Genomic DNA, 27,310 nt, shown 5'->3' on the forward strand with positions numbered 1-27,310 from the left:
AGAAGCGGTGCTCCTGGGCGCGCGGGGTTTTGGTAAAACCATAATGCAGGTCAGGTGTGTAAATTCAAGCTCTGAAAGAAGTATTTAGTAAAGCAAGAGTAATTCATGGCTAATGAATTGTGGAATCAGTTGTTCGCCTGTTTATGGCTTGCTTGCTGTGATGATGATCATTACTCAATGACTTTGATGGTTCTGCTGCTGGACAGGGGTCTCCAAGGTTTATAACACACTCGGCATGAACAGGTTGAGCTGCGAGCGTCGTTGCTGCGCACGACATATTAACAATCAAATTACGGGCAAATTTCATTATTTGGATAGTTAAAGAAAGAATATGTCAAGAAATTAGATTCGGATCTTCTCTACTTTCAGAAACTACAATTCCGTTACATACAGAGAGTCGTGATGCTGAATATTAAATAAAAGGGACTCAAAACTTCTGGAGTGGACTAAACTAAAACATGTCAAAAAGAAGGAAGAACAAGCAAAGTGGTATACCTATTTTAAAGAAAAGTTCCTTGATGTTGGTCTCAACCTTGGCAGAAGTCTCCATGAAAATCAGACCATTTTGATCAGCAAAAAGCTTTGCATCCTGCAAAAGCATTAATAACGAACACCTGAAGAATTGCCCTTCTGAGATGTTGCATATGGTCTGTGATTTTCACATTTTCCAACAATTTCAACAGAGCGAGCTGAGTTTGTTGACATAATTCAATGAAGGTTTTTGTCGCTGTTTTGATCTCAGAAAGCACAGCAAGAAACATCCAGGTAATACATGCAATTGAGTTTTAAATATCTTCTTGACTTTAGGAATCTTAGTAATTACTTCTACCTGAATGATTTAAACTTAAAACGAAGAATTGTATCATTCACAAAGAAAGAAATCCTCCAAGCAACATTTTGTATAAGCCAACATCAGCTTTAGTATCTATCTTCCGTACGCATTCAGGCCTTCTTACCATGTGATTATCAAATTGAAGATTACAGAGTTCATACAAACATGCAACTACAATATTTTACTTACCTCTGTAGTAACTTGTCTCTTATCCTCCAAATCCGCTTTATTACCAGCGAGTGCCATGACAGGGAGAGCAAAATCCCATCTGGATGCTATTGAAATTTACAAGCATAGAATGTAGTAGCATTAAAATGGGTTAAAAAGCAAAAGGAGTCAAACAGATGAAATTTGAATCGAAGGATATTTGCTACAGTTACACCCGCACGCTTCATGTACTCTACCCACGTCTTGGCCCCTTCGTATGAAACCTGATAAACCAATTCAAGGAAAGTTTTCTTAACTACTAGCTACTCACTATACATACATACATACACACATACATATACATATATATATATGTATATCATAGACAATGATATATATATATATGTGTGTGTATAGCCAAATGCAAACCTACCTTGCTAGTTATATCATAGACAATGATACATCCAGCAGCCCCTCTACAACAGGAGTCGGGCAAGGCCCCATAACGCTCTTGGGCATTAGTGTCAAATATTCTCACTTTGACTGCTGAATAGTTGCCCTGACCGCCCACCTCCAGGGTTCGCAGGATGGAGTCATCTCCCAGCATAACCCTCTGATATTACAATGAACAAGTACAACATGATCAACCAATTTCAAATGGTTTTTTATTTTTTTAAATACGGGAAAAAACTACTAACTGCCTAAAATTGCTCACATCAACATCAGGGAATTCTTCGTCCACAAATTGGTTCACAAAACGTGATATAATGCTGGATTTACCAACTCCAAAATCCCCTAAAGTAACCTGCCGGATCCAAAAAAGAAATTAAAAATTAACATGACCAAAATAAAATGATATCATGGATATTTTTTCATTAATAGACTTGCGAATTTTAACTCGGTATTCTTGGCACCAATAGTGTCCATGGAGAGCTATACTGGTCGAGAGCTTGATTTTGAAAAGAAAAACAGAATTAATAGAGTTATAGCTTGAAAAATAATATAAACTAGAACAAGGTGATAACAGCATTCGTACAGAATTAATGTGGGTATACTATTCTTCTTTGACATTCTAACAGCAAGATTTAAACCTAAAAAAAAAAAAAAATCAGCAGAGTCCATTTTCTAAGAATAGGCAAATCAGAAAATTTTAATGAGATAAACTTGTGCAGTTCGAAAACATCAGAAACCATCAAATTATTCACGTCCAGCAGTCATCTCTATAAGTGTGAAGCTCCGATGCGTTTCCATACCATGAACAGAGCAACTTCAAAGAAATTGGGCACAAAGCAAATCACAATTCCAGGCATCCATATGTTTGCTTGCAAATGCAAACCAAAGGAGAAAAAAAAAAATCAGAGGAAGTGGAGCTTAATAAGAGCAAACTTCTTGTCTCTGAAATCAAATAGAATCATTTTACTGGTGTGCTTCATATTTCAACCGGAAGGGGAAAAAAACCTAAATGGCTGGAGAACAAGAGGTTTCCAGAATTCCAAGCATCATTAACATAAAAATCGTTCCGAAAAAAAAAAGATGAAAAGATGAATGTAGGATATCATTAGTATCAAAGTTTGAGCGAAGAGAGAGGAGGATATCATTTAGGATAAAAAAAATGATATCATTTAGGATATCATTTAGTACCTGAAATTTTTCAGGCAATAGTAAGAAGAAACGAGATAGCAGAGAACTGAGAAGGCCTGAGGGAGTTGGGACTGGGAAGTGAGAGGTAAAACCGTAGAAAATGGGTGAGGCCGAGGGAGTATGTGACTGTGTGTTGGGTTGTTGAAATATTGTGTGTGTGTGTGTGTGCGTGTCAGAAAACAGATATGCTTGAAGGCCAAGCTAACTGAGGCAAATCTGTTAGTCCCATTAAGATGTTTATAAAACACATTTTTTGGAAGGAAAGAATTCTTCTTTTTTTTTCCCTTAAGATGTTTATAAATAGAGTCTATAAATAATTAAAAAAAATAAGAGTCTACAAATATAAGTTTACAGTCATTTCTCCAGCAAAAAGCCACCTATTAGGAGAAAATGGGGGGTGTGTTCGATTGTCAACTCTTATATTTAAGCGTCACCATTCTATAATAATCGTCAAATGATACGTCAGGATTTATTTGATTGGCTAAAAGACACAAATATATAAGTAAATTATTAGTATATATAAGGCTGTGAGGAAACAAACTACAAGAAATCAAATTTATGAAAAAGTAAATTATATGCCAGAATGAAGGAATAGAAAAGAATTCATTACGGCCAATTATGGGACCCAAAAAAAAAAATTTAAATAGAACGGATTATTTCTGGTTGAGTAAAACAGCTGTTTGGATTCATCAGTTTTTCAAAAACTAAATTTTCAAATACTATAAAAAATTTTAAAAAATACTCTAAAAAGTAGTCTAAATTTTTTTAATATTTAAAAAATATCCCAAAATATATTATAAAAAGTCTGCTACTTTTAAATATCCCAAAATATATTCTAAAAATATCTCAAAATATACTCTAAAAACTCTGTTACAGTAAAATTTTTCAAAAACACACCAAAAACAGCTAATCCAAACGGCGTATTTACATGGTGACCCATACTAGGGCTGGAGCTGAACCAAGTAGCTCGGCTCGAGCTCGCGAGCTACTTGGTCAGCAGCTCGAGCTCAAGCTCGGTTGACCAAGCTCGAGTAGGAGCTCAAGCTGCTCGTTAGAGCTATCGAGTCGAGCTCGATCTTGGAAATATGATACTCGAGAGTTCGACGAGTTCTATCGAGCTTTTTATAATATATATTTTAATTTTTATTATTGTGAAATGTCAATAATATCCTTTATTTAAAATTATATATAAAATATTAATTTTTATTACTTGAGCTTGATTAGACTTGATTGAGCTCGAATAAGCTTGATTGAGCTCGATTGAGCTTGATTTGAATTAATTACATTTAATTAAACTCGAGCTCGAGTTCCATAAATTGATGTCGAGCTCGAGCTCGAGCTCGAATTTTAAAAGCTTGACGAGCTCGAGCTCGAGCTTAGTTATTTTGCCTCGAGTCGAGCTCGAGTAGTGCTACTCGAGCTCGACTCAACTCGATAGCACCCCTAACCCATACACACAAAAAGAAAAAAAAAAGAACATTAAATAGTAACAATTGGTAATATATTTTAGATAACATAGGGCTTGTTATTAATTGATTATTTTAACTAATTATAGATTCTGATTTTGAATAATTAGTTTTTGTGATATTCTCGATTGCTTCTGTATTATAATTATAGATTATTTAATCACTAAAAAAGCTAAATTTTATAATCACCCAAAGAGCAGCTTTTGCTAATTCTAATTATTGTCTATAATCAGTTTCTATAATTAGATCTTGTAAAATCTAAAGTAATTGAGAACAAGGCCATAGACTTCGGATGGATGCTCTTTCTCAAAGAAAATAAAAGAAACAATATGCCTTAGGCAGAATTGCATAAAAAGAAACCCAGACCTTTTGTTTCCATCTTTTTTTTATTTTTATTTTTGGCTGGATAAACTGGCAATACTTGAATGATTAGTACTCTTAAGACTTTATTTTGTTCATCAAGAGTGATACAAAACCCAAAAAATGTTGAATTGTCAAGCATTGCGGCTTGACTTGTGTGGCAAACATTTCCATCCCACATCGATGGCAGCCAAGGAAAGCCTTCCGTTGTTTTCCTATAAATAGGGAAGCGTATGAAGGTTTAAGGTGCACCACTTAAGAGAGTTATATGGGCTATTAGCTTCTTGAGTCATTTAGCCCATTTAGTCAAATATTTTAGGCTCTCTTATTTTGAGTTTAGGAATATTTTCTAAACTCTTTTGTAAGTGCCTATTGGCCTAGGAACCACTTTCCTACGGTCTTTTGTATTTCTTCTTCATAGTAGAAATATTGCTCCTCCCTCGCCCGTGGACGTAGGTCAATTTGACCGAACCACGTAAATCTTTTGTGTCTTTTATTTGCTTTGTTATCCGTCTTTATATGGTCGGTTTTACCGCCTAATTATTATATGGCTGGTATCTACCGCCTATCTATTATATGGTCGGTTATACCGCCTACTTTGTGCTAACTTGAGTTTGTCTATTCCTGGCCCGGTCCTAACAAACTGGTATCAGAGCTGGTTGTTATATTTTGCAAGACAGGTTCATCTGGTGGGGCCCGTTCATCTGGTGGGGTCCGTCCATCCTGTGGGGCCCACTCATCCTGTGGGGTCCGTTTATCCGTGGGGCCCGCTCACCTTGTGGGGTCCTTTCATCCCGTGGGGCCCGCCTATCTCGTGGGGCCCGCTCACCCTGTGGGGCCCGCTCACGAGACTTGCATATTTGTTTGGCCAGTTTTTTGAGACAAACTTCAAGTTACAGAATTTGTGGCAACAATGACGATAACAAAGACGGTTGTCGAGAAATTCGACAGGAATGTCAACTTCGGAATGTGGCAGCTCAAGATGGAGGCCATTCTTGTTCAAAACGGAGTTGATCTAGCGATTCACGGAATCGAGAACAAACCAGAAGATGTCAAGGATGCGGATTTCGCCGATATGGATAAGAAGGCCAGATCCAGCATAATCTTAAACCTCTCCGATGAGGTATTGCGTGAGGTAGCAACGGAGACTTCGGCCAAGGCTATGTGGGATAAATTGAAAGCCTTGTATATGAAGAAGACAGTCGAAAATCGGCTATATTTGAAGCAGAGTTTGTACATGCTTTGGATGTCTGAAGGTACATCTATACTCTCCCATCTTGATAAATTTGATTCCATTATTATGGATTTGGGGAATATAGATTCGAAAATTGATGATGAAGATCAAGCCCTATTACTTTTGTGTTCCCTTCCCCAGTCTTTTAAGCATTTTCGCGATACTATGATTTATGGAAAGGAGACAATTTCGTATCGGGAAATTAAATCTGCATTAAAATCTAAAGAGCAGATAGATAGGGACATTACTGGGGAAACTAGTGGGAGTCAAGCCGATGGCTTGTTTGTTCGGGGTAGATCTGAAAAGAGAAACACAGAAAATAGAAGTAGATCCAAATCCAGACATAAAAATGTGGTGTGCAATTATTGTAAAAAGAAGGGCCATGTTATCTCTGATTGCTTTAAATTGAAAAATAAAGAAAAGCAAAAAGGGAAATTTGTTGAGAAAAATACTGAATCCGCTGAGGCTAGTATAGCAGCTGATGAGAATGATGGAACTATTTTCTGTGCAACGGAAAATAATTTTAGGTCTAACAATGAGTGGATTTTAGATTCGGGTTGTTCATATCATATGTGTCCCAATAGGGACTGGTTTTCAACATATGAATCAACTGAAGGTGGAGTTGTCTTAATGGGCAACAACGCTGTTTGTAAAGTTGTTGGCAAAGGCACAATCCGGATTAAAATGTACGATGGTATTGTGAGGACGCTCACAGATGTTAGACATGTTCCAGATTTGAAGAAAAATCTCATCTCTTTGGGCACTCTTGAGTCTATCGGGTGCAGGTATTCAGGTGGAGACGGAGTTCTCAAAATCACTCGAGGAGCTCTTGTTGTTATGAAGGCACACAGATCTGGTACTTTGTATATTTTGCAGGGATCTACTGTTACAGGTGCTGCTGCTGTTTCTACATCAACTTTGTCTGATTCTGATTTTACCAAATTATGGCACATGAGATTGGGGCACATGAGCGAGAAGGGCTTATCTATTTTATGCAAACGAGGTCTTCTTGGTAGTCAAAGTATTGGAAAGATGGGACTCTGTGAACATTGCATTTTTGGAAAGCAGAAGAAAGTTAGCTTCCAGTTGTCGGCAGTTCACAGGACAAAAGGAACTTTGGACTACATTCATTCAGACCTCTGGGGGCCTTCTCGTGCTTCTTCTAAAGGAGGTGCCAAGTACATGTTGACTTTCATTGATGATTATTCAAGGAAAGTTTGGGTATATTTTCTTAAGCATAAAAATGATGTTTTCCTAACTTTCAAGCAATGGAAAGTTTTGATTGAGAAGCAAACAGGAAAACACATTAAGCGGTTGAGAACAGATAATGGCATGGAATTTTGTGGAGGTGAATTTAATGAATTCTGCAAGAATGAAGGAATTGTTCGGCATCACACCGTCAGGATGACGCCTCAACAAAATGGTGTGGCTGAACGTATGAACAGAACGCTTTTGGAGAGAGCAAGATGTATGATCTCCAATGCAGGGTTGACAAACGACTTTTGGGCAGAGGCGATCAATATGGCCTGTTATATTGTCAACCGTTCTCCTTCTGCATCTCTTGATTTCAAAACTCCTGAGGAAGTTTGGTCAGGTACTCCTGCTGATTACTCCAATTTAAAAGTTTTTGGGTGTCCAGCATACATGCACGTGAATGATGGAAAATTGGAGCCTAGGGCTAAAAAGTGCATTTTTCTTGGGTATGCTTCTGGGGTGAAAGGATACAGATTATGGTGTCCTGATCCCAAATCTCCAAAATTTGTGATCAGTAGAGATGTTACTTTTGATGAATTGTCTATGTTATCTTCCAAGAAGGAGTCTTCCAGTCCTTGTACTACTGATAGTACACAGAAGCAGGTGGAGCTTGATATTGGCAGTTCTGGTCCTTCTCAGACCAAATCTTCTATTCAACAAATGCCAGTAGATGCACCTGAGTCTACTGTGGAAGATAGTTCAGAAGAAGAGGAATATTCCATAGCCAGAGATAGACAAAGGAGAGACATTCGACCACCACAAAGATATGCAAATTTAGTTGCATATGCTTTGTCTATTGCAGAAGAAACTGATGCAGTTGGTGAGCCTTCCACCTATTCAGAAGCAGTTTCTTGTGATGATTCTGCAAAGTGGTTGATTGCGATGAATGAAGAAATTGAATCTCTTCATCGTAATGAAACTTGGGTTCTTGTAAAGCCGCCGTCAGCTAAGAAAATTGTCGGTTGCAAGTGGGTCTTCAAGAAGAAGGAAGGTATTCCAGGGGTTGAAGATGCAAGATATAAAGCACGATTAGTTGCAAAGGGCTATAGTCAGGTACAAGGTGTTGATTTTAATGATGTGTTTTCACCTGTTGTTAAACATAGCTCTATTCGTGTTTTACTTGCTTTAGTTGCCATGTATGATTTGGAGTTAGAGCAGCTTGATGTTAAGACAGCTTTCTTACATGGCGAACTTGAAGAACAAATTTATATGAAACAACCCCAGGGTTTTGAAATTGAAGGTAAGGAAGACCATATTTGCTTATTGAAGAAATCCTTATATGGATTGAAGCAGTCTCCAAGACAATGGTATAAAAGGTTTGATTCCTTTATGTTGGGTCATGGTTATTTGAGGAGCATGTATGATAGTTGTGTTTACTTCCGGAAGTTAAATGATGGTTCTTTCATTTATTTGCTGCTTTATGTTGATGATATGCTCATTGCTGCCAAGAATTTGTCAGAAATTCACACTTTGAAACTGCAGTTAAATAGTGAATTTGAAATGAAAGATTTGGGAGCAGCTAAGAAAATTCTTGGCATGGATATCAAGCGAGATCGAGGAGTAGGGAAGTTGTTCTTGACCCAGAAAAATTACCTTGAGAAAGTTTTGGAGCGTTTTGGCATGAAAGATGCTAAACCAGTATCTACTCCTCTTGCTAGCCATTTTCGGCTATCTGCTGCTCAATCACCAAAATCAGATGAAGATGAAGATTATATGGCACAGGTTCCTTATTCCAGTGCAGTCGGCAGTATTATGTATGCAATGGTTTGTACTCGTCCAGATATTGCACAAGCAGTCAGTGTTGTTAGCAGATATATGTCTTGTCCTGGTAAAGCACATTGGCAAGCTGTGAAGTGGATTCTCAGATACTTGCGAGGTACTTCAAATGCATGTTTGGAGTTTGGAAGAAATAATAACACTTTGGTTGGTTTTGTAGACTCAGACTACGCTGGGGATCTTGACAGGAGAAGATCACTTTCAGGCTATGTATTTTGCATTGGCGGTTGTGCTGTTAGTTGGAAAGCTACTCTACAACCTGTCGTAGCTTTGTCTACTACTGAAGCAGAATATATGGCTGTGACCGAGGCAATCAAAGAAACCTTGTGGTTGAAGAGTTTATTTAGCGAGCTAAGTCTATATCAAGGTGTTATTGATATTCACTGTGATAGTCAAAGTGCCATACACTTGACTAAAGATCAGATGTATCATGAGAGGACGAAACACATTGATGTGAAGTATCACTTCATTCGGGATATCATTGCTGAGGGAAAAGTCCTTATTCAGAAAATCAATACCAAGGACAATCCAGCTGACATGTTTACGAAACCTCTTCCAGTTTACAAGTTCAAGCAGTGCTTGAATTTGGTTGGTGTTCATTGTTGGTGATTTAAGCCCATTGGGGCTTATGTGGAAAAGGTGGAGCAGTTTTACTATTGTCGATGGTGGGATTCCAAATTTTGCCAAGGTGGAGATTTGTTGAATTGTCAAGCATTGCGGCTTGACTTGTGTGGCAAACATTTCCATCCCACATCGATGGCAGCCAAGGAAAGCCTTCCGTTGTTTTCCTATAAATAGGGAAGCGTATGAAGGTTTAAGGTGCACCACTTAAGAGAGTTATATGGGCTATTAGCTTCTTGAGTCATTTAGCCCATTTAGTCAAATATTTTAGGCTCTCTTATTTTGAGTTTAGGAATATTTTCTAAACTCTTTTGTAAGTGCCTATTGGCCTAGGAACCACTTTCCTACGGTCTTTTGTATTTCTTCTTCATAGTAGAAATATTGCTCCTCCCTCGCCCGTGGACGTAGGTCAATTTGACCGAACCACGTAAATCTTTTGTGTCTTTTATTTGCTTTGTTATCCGTCTTTATATGGTCGGTTTTACCGCCTAATTATTATATGGCTGGTATCTACCGCCTATCTATTATATGGTCGGTTATACCGCCTACTTTGTGCTAACTTGAGTTTGTCTATTCCTGGCCCGGTCCTAACAAAAAATTTTCTTCATCTTTCTCAGATGCGAAACCTTGTTTGAAGTTTGCCGTGAAATTGCGCGTCCCATGCGGGAGTAAGTTTATATGTTCTTCTTCTTTGTAGGCACGTTATCATCCTATTCAAATTAATTGCAATGAAAAATTCCACACGAGATTGCCCAGAGGAAAGAAAAGTAAAGAAAATCGGAGATTAGAAATTGCACTCGTCGAATGGATTAGAAGGGGTAAGGTTCCTTTACAAAACATCCGAGCTAAAATTGATTATTGTTCCTATACAGTTCGAACTATTTATGATGTATTAGGCATAAAAATTTAAATATTTATAGACGAGGAATAATAAATAAACTTTGACTTTTCTTTTCCTTTTATCTAATTTAGAAAGCTAAATTTAAACCTCTTCATTCCTTTTCTCAAAACTAGTCAAATAAAAATTCGATTGATTATTTGATAAAATTGCTATGCTTAGTGTGTGACTCGTTGATTTTTTAGGGTTAGAATTCAAAAAATCGGCCTCTAATAACCAACCTAGCACTTCGCAAAATCTATTTTTAATTAAGAAGTCTCTATCAGAAAGCAGATTGAATTTTTCAAATTAGGCAAAAAAGACGAATTTATTATTTTTATCTTACGCATATAAGTCAAATAAAATATAAAAAAATAAAGATTTTTTTTTATTTTTCTCTATTTCCAATGATGCAATACATATTGATAATCTCCTATTATTCCAGTGTTTTGAAAATCGGATCATGCCTCCAATCCAATTCAATGAATAATCCAAAAAATCAATTGAATTCGTCAAATTTGGCCAAAAAACGGTTGAACCAATAAAAATTTTGAGGTTCAACCAATTTTTATTATCTAAAATAAATATTTTAATTTTATTCAAAATTTTTAATGCTAAAATAAATAAAAAATTATTATACATTTGAATCGAAATTGAACCAGGCAAACTGAAAATTTTTTTGGTTCACTCTTAGGCCCGAATTTAAAGACATTGATTATTCCTAGCCTCACATACTTGCTCAAAAAGGCTATAGAAGTAGCAAATTTGGACGAGCGGACTGATACTCCACCCTTTTTTCCCCTTTTTTTTTCCTTTTTTGTAAAGGATGTATTGCTGGCTGATCTAATCTCAGTCCGGACTGATTAACACATTTGATTCCGTTTGTTTACGGACCCCATTTAAAAAAAAAAAAGCTTGTGATGAATAAAAGTTGATACAGAAGGATTTCTCCCCAAGTATACCTGCCACTCATATTCATACTATCACAAGATTTCTTCGCAGTTTCAACGATGTGTCTCAATTGGTTTCTAGCAAAATATGCATGAAGCACAAAATTTATCAAAACCGCCCCTTAACTTAGTAGCAGCATACTAGCATCTATATCCTATATGACAGAAACAGAGAATTATTCAAAATCCCAGCACTTTCAGCTTAAAGATGTCAGGAGTTTTAACCCTCAGACAAGCATGCACCATTCTCTACGACCTCATTCCACCATGGCATTTTCTTCGGGAAGAATTCATCATCTGGATACATCTTCTGAAACAGCTGCCACAAATAGCAGAAGGGCCTTCCCTCAGTATACATATGTTACTATGCTACAGATCCAAATCAAATCTCCAAGTTCCAGGACAGAAGAATAAAAAAAAGATTAAACAGATCTCGTTCTGAAACTAATTGCAGCATCATTTACCTTTAATGCTGCATCTACAACATGGCTATATTGCAGATTCCCATCAGGCATAGGGGTTGAACTAACACAATCAAATCCACCCTACAAGTACCAAGATTTCGGAGCCATTAGCCAAAAAAAAAAACGAATGCACATTTCAAACCAATACTAGCTTATCCGAAGGGTAAAAATGGGAGGATGAAATGCAGAAAATACATGCAAACTAATTGTAAACATGGTGAGAATCTAGTTTATAAGAAAAGGGGTAAGATAGCAAAAGAAAAACAGAAAGCACAAAAACAAACCATAATTAGCTCTTGTATGTACAGAGTGCTCCAAAGTAAAGTCGGTTTCACTTTCACAACTGTATTCTCCCTCAGAGGATCCCTAGAATTATCCTCCGAGTTACCAGAAACAGAAGTTGAAAACAAAGCTTCTTTTGCTGCATTTATTGATCTCTTCCCTTGAACAACATCACCACATATAGTTGATAGATAGACGACGAACCTGCACAAGAAGGGAAAACATCAGAGGATGGCACGTTCATCTCCACATAAGGAATTTCAAGTTCAAAAAGCATGATTACTGTGATTTATAAATTGCACTAAAATATTGTTCAGAATGGCTCACATCTTTAGCAACTAAGAAAGAGTTAATTGAAAAGTATTTCATCGTCTCTTATCTTTGAATCACAAAAATAAGCATGTCTGGCACAAATTCTTTCCTAGCACATAGAATCTACCAAAATGTACTGGCATTCCACGTTATCTTTTGACAGGTAACTTACATGCCAGAGGGACAAGCCCGCACATTACTGCTCAATTGGAAGATGCGGACTGATGTCATCTGGTCAGGGCATAAAGCTAGAGAGTGAAAGTCAGCTAATAAAGTAGTCTAAATCAAATACAAGAAAAGAATTATGTTGTATTCGGAACTTACATTTAGGGGTATAGAACACCAGACAATTTGCTACATCCGGTTTAAAGGAATTATCTGTGATGCAAATTCCCCTGACCACCTTCTCTCTGGCATCTTGTTGGACAAAATCATAATAAACATCTTGTGGAGAAACTGAGGGAGTAGTCAACCCTGGTGGGATCACAAATGTGGGGGCAAGGATAAGATGATGGCTGAATAATTCTTGTCCCGTAACCAGCTTAACGCCCTTATAATTCCCAACATCCTGCAAAATGTGCAAAGTGATACATACAAACTCATAGATTTCTCATCAGCAGCTATGCTGGGTGTAGAAGAGGAATGGCATAAAAAAGAAAGCAAAAAAAATTCAACCAAACCTTGTCAACAAGCAGACCAACCACAGGCATTTGAGTAATCTGCATGAAGAAATTAGTAAAATTAAGGAATGCTTATGACTCAACAAAAAGAACAAGAGAATCAGTGGCATGACTCATACATCAACCCATCACTCATCAGCAGTCAGGTCAAGGAAAAAGAGAGTAGGAATAAAGCAGCAGTGACACCCACAGCTTATTTTAGAGAGAGATGTTGCTCCTTTTAATGTTTCTTCCACCCCTTTTCTACCTTGACAATGGCAGCTAATTAAAACCCAAGTCCAAAAGCTTAATGTAACTAGTAATTGTCAATGCCCCATGATGAATAAAATGAGCAGCCCAGAATAAATAAACGTTTGAGTTGTCCAAATGTTAGACCATATGCTTTATGATTAAATACTCACCGAAATGCCACCCATGATAGCAGCACGACGGCAAAAGAAATGTGCCAGTTCTCCTTGTCCATAAATAGGATATAGCATAGCACCAGTTGCACCACGGAACCTATAAAAGTTGATAGAGTAATGCCCTTGAGCATGAAATTTCAAAACTGGAAAAAGAACTGAATGTATTCATATCTTTACTTCTTTACAAGAAAAATGAACAAAGAACTACAACGAAGTACAACGAAGTACAAGGAGAAACACCTTTGCTTCAACCCAGTAATCTATAAACACAACAATGGTGGCATTATAGCCAAATTGACTATGATGCAGGTTATAAAATCAATGACACAAATCATACAACTAATGAATCCCAGATGGGCTCTAATAAGACAAGCAAGAGTTTTAAGAGATCATAAAAAAAATATTAAACCTGGGGAGTTGTGATCATTTTGGACTGGACAACATACAGAGTAGCACAGGACATAATTAAAATAATCCTGAGCGTAAGAACATTTACTCCCCTTAACTGCAAAATGTTGTCTGCGTGTTTTACTCGCTGTTGAGAATCAAATTAATGCTGATAATTCCCAATCTCTCTACCTCACACAAACTTAAGAATCGATGAATCTGTACATAACACCATTGGATGTGGTTCTCAAATGAAACAAACATGATAGAAGACGAAAACCTGCCGACGGATTTATGATAAAGCATTAAACGATCAATCCCCACTTTTGTCTTGACAATGTCCTTTTTGCAAGCTTCCACATTGTCCTGTTCATAATCTGCCATCGTAATCGCATATAAAATGATCCTAGACAGACAGGCAAAAAATATATCAAAAGTCAAAAATATGCTGAAATGCAACTAAACTCCAAGTAAATGCATCCTTAAGAAAAGAGAAGTTACAAGTATTACACTAGTTGATCAAAACATGTCAGAATTTGAGAATTTACTTTCACTTCGGGTATAGTAAACAGAGTCATAATTCAGGCAGTATTCACTCATAGTATTAGGCTAAAATTTAAGTCAATAAGAAGCCAATCGGAAAGAAGAGAAGGTAAAACCGTCCCATTCTATATCAAACCACAAAAGAGAAGTTAAAAAATAAACCCAACACAGTAAAAATTCATATAAGTTCAGAAACAGAGAAATCATGGGTAAATGGAAGAAATAATGGTTATCTACTTACGATGTTAGCTTGGGAGACAAGCGAATTTTGCAAGTCAAAAACTCCACAAATGGAGTCTCTAAATCCTCTGGGGTGATTTTCATGCTACTATTATTTTCGTCGTCCTCCTCGTTACTAGTCGTGGTACTAGATTTAGAATTGGAATGATAATGGGCCTGAAGCAGCTTGAAGAACCTCATTAACTGATTCTTCTCCTTCAAGCTCAAGCTTCTATCTCTGAATATGGCGTTACGTGAACCCGGCACACTATTCCACAAAAGCCCCCCACCTTTGCCTTTTTGGCATTCATCATAAATACAATAGCTGGTGTCCACGCTCATGAAACTCATGCAGTTCTGAACATCCACATCCACAATCAAATCCACCATGGGATCCGCGCAGAATAGAACCCTAGGCCCCGCTAAATCAAGGTTAAATTCTTTTTGCAGTGAATCATCCAAAACTTTTTCAGGGGAGTACACGTGGACCTCCACGGAAGAGTAGAGAGGGCGAGTGCTGAGGGGCAGAATGTTGAATGAGGAGTCGGTTGTTTGGTCGGTTGGTGAATCGACTGTACGAAAATCAGTATAATCATGATCAGAAGTGGTAGCAGAATGGAGATGGAGGAAAGAGATGAGGTCTTTGGGTGAAAGGGAAGCAAAGGGGCTATGGTAGTAAGGGTCAGGATTGATTTGAAGTACGGTCTTTCCGGCTGAAGCTGCAGCGGCGGCGATGATGGACTCCGGAAGTCCGGTGCCCACCACAATTAGATCAAAACTGGTGGGTTCGATTCGGGGCGGCCCTTCATCCTCCTCAGCCGCCATGTATGTCATCAACTCACCCGCTCTTTCGCCTACGGGGCAATGTTTTAAAACTCGGACCGTCAATTGAACCGGTGAAGTGAAAGGGTCGATGTTCAATCGGTCGGACCGATTCAATCCCGGTTCAATAAATAAATATATATATATACACACACATATACACACACACCTATGCACATAATTAATACATAGCTAATTATGAATATTCAACAAATAAATTAATACATAGCCAAGGAGGATGGGAAATTTTGTATCAAATTTCTCAAATAACAAGAAGACATCCAATGGCACCTTAACAAAAGATAATCCTAGTTTTGTAATAATTGCCAAAACTAAAATATACACCTAGTGATGCACGGCTATGAAACATTAGTGCTACTAGTGATTCGGGACACATTATAGTGGATCAATTGTAAATTTAAAATGATTTGATGCATTGCAATAATTTTAGTAGAATCAATGATGCTTAAGACTATTCGTCCTTCTTTAATTCCATGATGATTTGAAGTCAACATCCGTGAACTTTTTCCACTTGTGACCATGAAACTTTCTATCTAAAATGGTACAAATCCTTACTCGATCCATCACTGTAATAAAGAAACAAGTATGCAAAATTTATGAAGACTTGCAGCTTTATCATTGTGGAATTTCAGGAAACATACGTCTACTGGAGTTCATGTGCATATGAGGTTTTTTTTTTTACTTTCATTCACAAAAGCCTATTCAAAAACATTTTGTGCAGAAACTCGCACTTTCTCTTGGCTAGCAGTCTCCATAGTAAGATAATAGATTAACCTATTGATTCACCTTTGCTACAATCTTCGAGCCAGGCAACAAAGGCAACTAACGAGTAAAAAAACAAAACAAAACAAAAATTACAGGACAAACAGACTGATGAGCTTATCTAATTTGAGGACAAACCAAAAAAAATACCTTATCTAATTTGAGGACAAACCAGATCTTTTGTTTTTCAACTTTTTTTTACTTTACCAAGTTAGTCTATGAAATGGAGGAATAGCAAAAATATAATCTAATCATTTAGGCTGCTGCTGCAATGACAAGTCAATAAAGATCATATGCCCAACAAACAAATTGTATAATTAGAGGCTCCCCCAAGACATTGAACGTACGCATGCAAATTTCATTACCGAATATCAGGAAGTATCGTAAACCAATTCATAGTGAAAAAAGAAGATAGATTCTTTCAGTTTCTTCATAGTCCTGCTAATTTCGAACCAAAATGAAGCAACAAAAAATTTACCAATCAGCTGTGCAACTCTGGAGCAGGAAAATTACAAACATATACAAAAATTTATTCACACTATCTTATCTTTCAAGCAACAACTTAAAATGAAATAGGATTTTACGGCATCATCATTCTTCTTCAATTATGACACTACTACAATTCCCTTCCAACAAAAGTTCCAACTGAACTAGTAACCAAAAGAAGATAACAGTACAGTTCAATCAGCTATTACAGAATCAGATCTACCAACTGCAACTGGACCAATCTACAACTACAAAACTCATAACTGCAGTGCAAGAATTATAACTAATAATCAAAACCCACAAAAATTCACAGAATATCAATCCAGAAATTCACATATTGCCTCTGATCTTCCTATAGCAAGGCAAAACATGAAACTGCAAGCATCAAAATTCAATCTTTTTCCCAAAAACAGCAACCACAAAGGGCCGAGGGGACGGTTCCTAAAACCCAGCAATCAACAAAGAAAGATTAAAAAAAAGGGAAAAAGATAAACGAACCCGGTAATAGCTTGAATTCCAGAGTTTTTTGGCTTAGAATCGATGCGGTGAGTAGAAAAACTTCATGCTTCCTTTTTGCTGATTGCTATGGATCAAGATTGGACTTTGGACTTTGGACTTTGGAGAAGGATTAGGATTAAGCCATTAAGGGGAGAAGGAATTAGAGACGGCAATTTTAGGAAGCAGGAAGACCGAAGAGTGAAGATTGAAGGCTAGGTTTAGATAATTTCGGTAAATTCCACAATGATAAAGCTGCAAGTCTTCATAAATTTTGCATACTTGTTTCTTTATTACAGTGATGGATCGAGTAAGGATTTGTACCATTTTAGATAGAAAGTTTCATGGTCACAAGTGGAAAAAGTTCACGGATGTTGACTTCAAATCATCATGGAATTAAAGAAGGAGTACGATTACTTGAACAGAAATTCGCAACAGAAATCCAACTGCCGCCCAAAACCATGACGCCAATAAGATTACTTGTTTGGGTAATAAACATTTAATTCACGTAGCACTAGACTATTAGTAGTAGACTATTAGTACTGTACCAGAAAAAGCTAGAGTGATGCAGGGGTCTCAATTGCAGAGTGATGCAGGTTATACCAATAGCAGTTAATGTTCTTCTTAAATGTGGGCGAGCCCAAGAAAAATAAGAGTATAAAAGAGGAAACAGACCTGGAACTTATTGTAATATACATCCATCCATCCATTAACCAGGTTTTGTTACTTAGTTGGAACTTAAGGCTAAGCTAGACTTAGTTCGATACTTATCCATCCATTAACCAGGTTTTGTTACTTAGTTGGACAGATTCTGATAAACTTAGCTATAAAGTGGAAATGAGTGAAAGTTTAACACTGTAGGGGCACATAATCCTTGTTTGCTTGTGACACAGAATACTGCTAATTAATATTGTGCTGAAAATGACTTTGGCGAATTCTCATAAACTTTCAAAGTTTTGTCTTAAGAAGGTTAAAACTTCCTTAGAAACCTATGACAAGCAGCTATGATGCAATCAGTCAACCAAATCAAAAGGGCAGACAATTATATTATTGAAATGCTCAACGGAATTGCAAAAATTCTCTGCATCCAAGCAATGCAGAGCTAAAAACACCATAGGATCATGCCTGTTGAAATAGCAAAATCCATTTTCTTTCAAAATCTGATTTATGGGATCATGCCTATGAACTGCTAGCAACGTACATACATAAAAATAAAACAGGTAACACAGGGACAGAGAAGTTGGTTGGTGGATTGTGGCTGGGGTTAGAGGTGGATGGATGGACTGGAGACTGTAGTTGGTAAATTAGAAACACAGCAGACAGAAGTGTCTTGGAATCTCATGACTTGGGAAGCTGCCCTGCTTGTGTTTCATTTCGTTTGAGGAAAGATTTCAGTATATTAAGACAAAAGTGTTTCCACGGTTATATTCCCTTTTCAATCAAGCAGCTACGGCAAGAATCAGCCCGTGGCTTCACAAACTCAATGAATTCACTAAAACTTTTACAAACGGTCTCACCAGATTGTAAGAAAAGCACTACCCTACCCTACCCTATCCGGATTCTGATTCCAAGAATCATAAAACCCCCAAAACTCAGCAGCCAAATTAATTCATTAGCATCAATCAAATCAGATTTAACCCTAATCAGGTAAGAACAAACTAAAACAAAAGCAACCCACAAAAATTCATTCAAATGCAACTTCAAGAATCTACACCAGTAATTCTAGACAATTTTTCAAAGGAAAAGGGAGGGGAAAAAAACTAATAAGAGACCATCATACCTCTGGAAATACTTATGGAGTCTTCACCCTTGTTGGAAATGCTATTGTAGGAACGAGAATGAGATTGTGCTTAGGCCGTCAAACAAGCTACTGAGGCTGCATAAGCAAACGCATCCACAATGGCGGGCACAGCTCACAAACAAAAAGCAGACTGAAGAGAGAGAGAGGGGGAGATGGTTAACGGCCGCAATGGCTAAGTCTAGTTCCGATGACCAGAGAAATGGACCACAGAAACTCACACTCACACAAACGCATCCACACATGACTTGAGCCGTTGATATTGGCAGCTTTTAAAGGAAAAAAATGAGAGAGAGAAAGAGAGAGAGAGAGAGATGATCTGTTACCTCCGAAATTGGGTCTTTGCCGGAGTTGGAGATGCCGCTGCGAAGAAGGGATTTGTTCGCTGATGAGATGTCGCCGGAGGCTTTTATCGACGGTATCACTGGAGGCTTTTATTTGCCGGAGCTGAGGAGATGTCGCTGCGAAGAAGAAGACGGCTTTTTTAGAATGGAAAATAAGTGAAGTTATTTTCCTTCCGTGGTTGTAACTTATTTTCTGTCAGAAATTATTTTTTCAAATTAATTGGCAACCCAACAACCAAAAATATGGAAAATATTTTCTTGGAAAAGATTTTTCTTCCAAACAAACAGACCCTGAAAACATTTTCCAAGGGAAAATATTTTATACCCAACCAAACAGACCCCTTCAATTTTATCAAAAAATTGAAAAATTGCGGTTCACGGTTCGATTTGGATTTAACAGTTTGTACAGTTTTTACGGGTTTGACCGATTTTTGGACCAAGTCAACACAAGTTATGAACCGGATCGGACACATGGCCGGTTCGCGGTTCGATCGGTTGAACTGGCCGGTTCGGTTCGGATTTCAAAACATTGCTACAGGGTTGGTGAGTTTGATAATTTCTGGCGGGTAATGTTAATCGATTAATTGAGTACTGCAGCTACAGTAGAAATTGTTTTCTCGTGCATCAAAGCGAGTAAACGTGTATTTCTCTACCGAGTGAAGAAACTTAAAATGCTCATGCTCCGTTTGTCAAATAAATTTTTTAGATGTTTATATAAAATTTTACTGTAACTTATTATAGAAATTGTAGATAAATTTTTTAAAATATGTAAATATTTAGATGTTTTGAAATGTATAGTTTAAAAATTTTGAGAAGTTTTTTGAGATTATTGTAATTAAAGTTGTTAAAAAATTTATAGCAGACAAACTCAATCAAAAACTTATTTGCCAAATAGGCCCTTTGTCTGGTTCTTGAATTCTTAAAATCTGTTTGGATTGTTTTTTTTTTTAAAAGGAGTTTTTGTAGAAAGATGTGCTGTTGAAAAGTGTGCTCATAAACATGTAATAATTTTTAAAATTTTTTCTCTTTTCTTTTGGTCGTGACCTTAAAAGAGTCGACACTATTTTCTCATCACAGTTTTATTCCAACTATGATTATATTTCCCACTAAAATTAACAACTCATTTAGATAACTCTTTCTTTGATCCCTTCAAAGAATGGGGTGTAACTCGAGAATTTTTCAAAGAATCACCAATTCAAAAAAATAAAAAAATTAACTTCAATTCAAATATTTTAATAAAATCCTGGTATATTAGTGCTGGTATGATCACATGTAGATAATTCGTTCTCAAAAACTTGTTATTCTCATCTAATTTTCAACCGGCTAATTTTTGGATACATCTATGACGCATCTAGGGAAGGCAACATAGTCCAGTCCAAAGTGTAATGATTAAAAATGGGATTGACACTCTATTAGCCTTTAGGAACTTTTATTTTTTATTTTTTTCTTTTTTGGGTAAGAATTAATTAGAGCTTGGAACTAATAATGCTGTTAGGTTGCATCTCTATACCATATTATGCTCTTATATTAATACCAACAAATTTTATCTAGGCTCAAATCAACCATACAGCAAGTGGAGCAGTTAGTGTTTGATCAATAAAAATGCTCCACATTACTGGTATTAGTCATATATATATATATATATTAAAACATTAGTTAAATATGTTATTCTACTCTCTTACGAAACATTCGATCATGCTTGTTTGATTAGGATGCTAACAGCTATGCTAGAAGATTCACATTAATTATCTTTAGTTTGTTACACGATGGACTTTATGTCAAAAATCAGAGCTTTATACATTTGGTGACTATAATCTTCTGGAGGAGTCACCCGAAGGAGTGAATTTTGAGGAAGAACAAGTAATTTTGTGTGTGATTGGCAATACATAATCAGAATACATACAGCGTTGACTCGCGAGAGTGCTGATGGGATGGGATCCGATTTTGTTTTCTGCTGACATCTTAAAAAGATAAGATAAAAGTAACTACAAAAGCCGAAATAGTTATTCTAATTGTACATTTGAGAACATCATCACTTTCGATGAATGATGAGCCAACACTCATCATTCATCAGAAATTCGAGTCAATCTTTATAGTTTGCTTCCCTTTCTTGGCCGGTTCTTACAGAGGTAAAAGATCATTTGAGAAGATACAGAATGTTGGATAGTTGAAACTTGAATCCCAAGACTTTGACTAAATAATACACTTTACAAAATATCATCATTACATTCATGGAAGTATATACTATATAGCTAGCAGTCTAGCACTTTGCTCATACCAGTAGAGTCCATGATGGCCACTGAATTCAATAGATTTGCTTTCTTGATTCCCTACTTCCAGGTTCTTTGCTTGGCCAATGCAGTTTCTTTTCAGATAACTCGGTTTACTCCTGATTTAAGCGTCATACTCTATGGAGGAGATGCAATAGCTTCAGTTGGAGAAATTGAATTCAACAATGTTGATTATCTTTATCAGGTTGGTCAATCTATCTATTTAGAGCCTGTTCCTATCTGGGATTCACACTGAGGGAAAGTAGCTGACTTCACTACTCATTTCTCCTTCCATCATTGACACTCAAAATCGTACCCCTTATGGCCAGGGGCTTGCTTTCTTTCTTGCTCCTGTTGATTTTCAAATCCCACCAAACTCGGGCTGTGGATTTCTAGGATTGTTTAATACCAGCACAAGTGATTCCTCCGACAACCAGATAGTTTCGGTTGAATTTGATTCGTTTGCAAATCCAGAATGGGATCCTCCTTTTGAACATGTTAGTATCAACAATAATTCAATTACTTCCTCTATAACCACGTCCTAGAATGCCAGCTTGCGCAGGGGAGACCCTGCTAATGCTTGGATTATCTACAATTTTTCTACGGAAAATCTGAGTGTTTTCTGGAGTTATGGATCAAGTCCTGACTCTAGTATTTCTTATCAGATAAATTTGAAGGAGATTCTTCCTCAATGGGCTGCAGTTGGATTTTTAGCTGCCACAGGTCCGTATGTTGAAAGACATATACTTGAATCATGGGAGTTTAGCTCGAACCTCGATATAGCAAAGACATGTGGGAGTAAAGCAAAGAAAATTGGATTAGTTGCAGACTTAACAGCAGCTGGAGCAATCTTGATTGTGGGTGGATTAATAGTAATTGAAGCTTTAAGGAGAAACAAACAATCTGCTATGGCCAATTTGGAAATGGCTGCCAACTCGACAACTTCTACCAATGATGATTTAGAAAGGGGGGCCAGGAGCAAAAAAGTTTTCTTACGAAGATCTTGCTTCAGCTACTAATAATTTCTCCAACGAGAGAAAGTTGGGTGAGGGAGGATTTGGAAAGGTTTACAAAGGTCAACTAGTTGATTTGAATATTGCAGTGGCTGTGAAGAAGTTCTCAAGGAGTTCTAAGCAGGGGAAAAAGCAATACGTAACTGAAGTGAAGATCATAAGTAGTTTGAGGCATCGAAATCTTATCCAGCTTATCGGCTGGTGCCATGATAGTGAAGATCATAAGTAGTTTGAGGCATCGAAATCTTGTCCAGCTTATCGGCTGGTGCCATGATGAAGGTGAGTTCTTGCTTGTCTATGAATTCTTGTCAAATGGAAGCCTAGATACTCATCTATTTGGCAGGAACAATGTTCTTGGTTGGAGTCAGAGATACAAAATAGCACTCGGGTTGGCATCTGCTTTGTTGTATCTTCATGAAGAGTGGGGACAATATGTGATACACAGGGACATCAAATCAAGCAATGTAATGCTAGATTCAAGTTGTAGTGCCAAACTTGGAGATTTTGGCTTGGCTAGACTTATGGACCATGAACTAGGACCACGATCGACAGGTTTGGCCGGAACATTTGGCTACTTAGCCCCTGAGCTTGTAAGCACTGGCAGGCCTAGCAAGGAGTCCGATGTATATAGCTTTGGGGTGGTCGCTTTAGAAATTGGTAGTGGAAGGAAGTCTTCAACCGATCCAATGTCGACTCACGAAAAATCTGAAACAGGACTCCTGGAATGGGTTTGGGACTTGTATGGATCGGGGAAAGTTTCATCAGCTGTGGATGGGAGGTTAAACAATGATTTTGATCTCAAACAAGTCGAGTGTTTGTTGATATCAGGCCTGTGGTGTGCTCATCCGAACAGCAGTCTTAGGCGCCATCCATAAAACAAACAATTCAAGTCCTCAATTTTGAGGCAACACTTCTTAAGCTTCCAACCAAAATGCTATTGTTAACACTTCCTAAGCTATTGTTAGATTCACAATCAGACACTGTAGTTACTACAATTTGACATATCATTGTCCTCGAATATATTTACATGGACAGACTTTGTTGACGGGAATATTCGAAAACTGGTCCTTATTACTTTACAAAGTTTTTGAAAAAAAATTTTTTTTTTTAAGTATCACCACGTTAACATAGATTTGGGTATGCGACAGAGTTAAGAGTTTCATCAAATTGAAGGGTGGAGCATTTAAATTGTACATTATACACATATTCAAAAACAACACTAAACAGTGGATTTTTTGGAGTCGAGGAGGAATTATTGCAAATAGATCGGTGGGATCTGCAAAAAAAGTATTGATCGAGTGGTGAGTGGCTAATTCTTTCCGTAGGGCAAAAATAAGAGGGATGCTTAAAATCAGCTGGCGTGTGGTCTGAAATCAAAGCTTTGAGACTTGTTAAACCATGGCTTGACGTGAAGCTATCTATGACATGGCTCCTGTCATGTGTGGATGCTTCTCCTTCCTGCAAAGTATACAAAAACTTCCTCGCTCCTTGCTGCCGTATGCGGATGGGGGCCTCATAAATTCCATTTCAAAAGATGATCCAAGGACAAACTTGTGGGAAATGGAACTTGTGAAGCCCCATCCACCGAGTGAAGGGAAACTTGTCTGTGCTTGAAAAATGTTTCTCTTTGTTTGTAACTTCAATACTTGATAGTTTGGGAATTGAGATTCAAAGAGCAAAGACGAAAAAACAATACAGATAGCCCGTATGCAAACCTGATTCCTGGAGATATTTTCTGTAGGCTCGTTCATTCATGGAGAAAAGGTAACAGGGCAGCCGATGGATTAGCTAAAAAAGAAGTCTAAGGGAGTGGCCAGGACTGAAGATTTTGCAGAACCCCTTGGAGAGATTATGAGCTTTCTGTATGCGGATATGATTGGGATTTGTGACTCCAGGCTGGTAAATAGCTAATGGGATTTTAAGCCCTCCAATGTACCCCCAAAAAAAAAGAAGGGAAAATTTACTTGTTTGGGAGTTTTAAGTGCAAAGGAAAGAATGGAAAGTGGAAGAAAATGGAGGGGTAGACTGGCTAAGAAACTTTTCTTCCAAAAATTGGGGGAAAAAAAAGGGAAGTAAAGTTCCACTTAACCTTCATAGATTTTTTCAAAATGCCAACTTTACCCATAAAATGTTAAACAATAAACTCATATTACAATGTGTTCAAAATCATTTTTTTTTCTTTCATAAACTCCCGATCAATTTGAGAAGAAAATCACATCTTTTATCTTCTTTACTTTCATAACTCCAAGTAGAATACTATTTGCTTCAACCAAGTTACAACATCAAAGGACAACTCTGCATAGAACACCCAAGGACCCGAGATGGGAGAACAAAGTGCTAATACAAAATCACCACCACTAAGCCTTGACAGAATTCTTCAATTGAAACATCTTCAGATACTTCAGCAGGATTTACCTGGGACATGGTCAAAATGCTGAGATGAATTTCTGGATCTTTGACTGTGCCCTTTCTTTCTCTTCAGGACCTTCCAGGTCACCAACATTGTCGTGATATTCCTGTTTCCAAACACAGTTAATGCAAATCTATGGCAGCCTGCCAATATTATTGGGCTTTGTACTCTAGAGAAACATAAACAAGATATTAATATATTTCTTTTTATGCAAAAACAAAGTTTCTGAAACCAGCCACTAACCAAGAACCTTAACACCTGATAGTGCCTAAAAGTTTAAACCTTCTGTTACACACATCCACTCCTTGGCATTTCCCGCATCGTTACCTCCCCTTTATGGTATTCAATACAGTCTATTTTCAACAATTTACTAGAAAAAACAGAATTTCGTGATAATATTTCATATCAAACAAATGTTTTAGCAAATGAACAAAGAAAATACAATTTACATCATCTGTTGAAGAAAAGTTATTCAACAAACGTAAAATTTCAACAAACATAAGATACCACATTGTGCAAGTGGGTGCAAACGCCATCTGGATGTTAATTCTATTGATAACAGACACTTGCACCAAATATAAGATAACTGCCAAACTTTTCGTCAGCATACAAGTCTATGAACTTCATGCTTATACATGGGACTCTATGAATTTTTTTCCTCAGTGTCTAGTACTTCAAAAGCTGACAAGTCTCAATGCTCTTGTCATGTTCCATCCAAGTTTGTACAAGTCTTCACATGCAGAAACACACCCTCTAACTTGCAGATCAACCATATCAAATCCATGCAGTAAATCTTGGAATAGGTAAAATAATGAGTAAACTGGCTACAAAAGTAGCTCAAAAGTGAATACCTGAAGTACGTCCTTGACATCCTACCTAGAGAGCTTATTCTGCTTCAATAATAGTTCGATTCTCGCTCTCATCTGATGATGCCTACATTACAACAATAAATCATCGGGAAAGCATGAGATTAAAGACACCAGATACAACTAGTGGCTTATTGAGCCTTATTGAGTCGAACTGAATTGAGTTTTCGAGCTGTTCATTCTATTTAACAGCACTAACAGTGATAAGTTTTTCATATACAATACTATAGTATAATATTTTAAAGACACCCTCAAAAACACTTATTCAATTAGTGGATAAGTACACCATTAAGTTGTTAACAAGAGATTGATGGATATCTCTTAATAATTAGTCTTTTTTTACTTATTAATATTGACTTACTATTGGCATATTAATTACAATTCTAGTTATGCATTTTGGTCAGTCATTCCAAATAATTTTAACTAACCAAAATGAAAAACTGAAAAATGTATATTTTACGTATTTTTAGTGTATTTTATTAGTTAGTTTTGATATGTTTAAACTACTTTTGTAGCTACTTAACTAGGATTCTAGTGAAAATATGCATTTTATAGTTTAAGTGGTAAAAATTGCATTTCTATGGATTTTAATGGTAAAAATTTCATGTTTTTGTAGGTTTAATGATTCAAATATCAAGTAGAGGGAATTGATAAGATAATTGGATGATTGATGATGGTTTGAAATAATAAAAAGAAAATATGAAGTGCAAAAGAGGAAATGCAATTAAGAATAAAAGGAAGCAAGTTTCATAGTTTTGACACTTTATGGTATTTTGGCTATATATTGATTATAAGCATTGGATTGAGGTGATTCTTGTATCATTTTGAAACTAAGAGATAGATGTACATTTTGTATGAAGATATCGATCCAGTTTACTCATTTTCCTAGTAAAAAATTTGAAATAAAAAAGTACAACTCCGCTGTCAAAAGCTGAAACAGAGTTTTGACTAGTCAAGAATATTTTGGTCATTTATCGAATCACAGAGCTCTAAATGGGAAGATTCTTGAGGATTGGAAAACTATCTTAAAGGGCTAAAACTTTCATGTTTTGTACAAGAGCTAGTTCAGCATCCATCAGTAAGAAAATATCAATTGAAATTAGACAAAAAACAGAGCTAGTATGAATTCTACCCAGAAAGTGCAAATCTACAGAAGCAATACATGGGTAGACAATACGCGACCTAAGGTCACATTTTTGAGGTCGCGTATTCTCCAATTTCAGCTGCAACTTGCTCTACAACTTGTGTTATATTCACACAAGTTTTTTGACCCATTTGTTGCAAGAATTTTGGTGGAAAGAAACCAAGACAGCTGCCAAAGAAGCTTTACAACTCAAATCTAGCTTGTTTATGGTTTCAAGAGGAATCTTAACATGATTTGACACTTTGTCTTTTGCATGGAATTCCTCTATAAATAGCAGCCCTTGGAGGATACTTTCACAACTTTGGAAGGTTAGAGGAACTCACAAAAAATGTAGTCTTCACTAGAATTTTCTTGGTTCATGAGTTAGGGTAGCATAGTATAGGTAGTGTAGTTTATTCTTCTTGTATTTGTAGTTAGATTTGGATGAAAA

At 36.9% G+C, this 27,310-nt stretch overlaps 2 protein-coding genes and 1 pseudogene across 2 annotated transcripts; 1 reads left to right on the forward strand and 2 right to left on the reverse strand.

Annotated features, from left to right (window-relative positions):
* On the reverse strand, positions 1-1,242 carry LOC140021445 (ras-related protein Rab5-like). The gene is made up of 3 exons (XM_072072228.1): positions 1,022-1,242; positions 496-589; positions 1-264 (listed from the first exon to the last, which is right to left on the reverse strand). The coding sequence occupies exons 1-3, from the start codon at positions 1,076-1,078 to the stop codon at positions 110-112; spliced, it is 306 nt and encodes a 101-aa protein (XP_071928329.1). The 5' UTR covers positions 1,079-1,242; the 3' UTR covers positions 1-109.
* A 9,864-nt stretch (positions 1,243-11,106) lies between these two features.
* LOC113718988 (rab escort protein 1-like) lies at positions 11,107-19,366 on the reverse strand. Its single transcript, XM_027243943.2, has 11 exons — positions 19,160-19,366; positions 18,816-18,966; positions 14,472-15,303; positions 13,968-14,093; positions 13,298-13,397; positions 12,897-12,935; positions 12,541-12,784; positions 12,389-12,464; positions 11,907-12,108; positions 11,623-11,703; positions 11,107-11,477 (listed from the first exon to the last, which is right to left on the reverse strand). The coding sequence occupies exons 3-11, from the start codon at positions 15,281-15,283 to the stop codon at positions 11,379-11,381; spliced, it is 1,779 nt and encodes a 592-aa protein (XP_027099744.1). The 5' UTR covers positions 15,284-15,303; positions 18,816-18,966; positions 19,160-19,366; the 3' UTR covers positions 11,107-11,378.
* A 2,103-nt stretch (positions 19,367-21,469) lies between these two features.
* Positions 21,470-23,460, forward strand: LOC113718351 (L-type lectin-domain containing receptor kinase IX.1-like; annotated as a pseudogene).
* Positions 23,461-27,310: the final 3,850 nt, after the last annotated feature.

This window comes from Coffea arabica, chromosome 11e, assembly GCF_036785885.1.
Source record: "Coffea arabica cultivar ET-39 chromosome 11e, Coffea Arabica ET-39 HiFi, whole genome shotgun sequence".
Classification (NCBI taxonomy): Eukaryota; Viridiplantae; Streptophyta; class Magnoliopsida; order Gentianales; family Rubiaceae; genus Coffea; species Coffea arabica.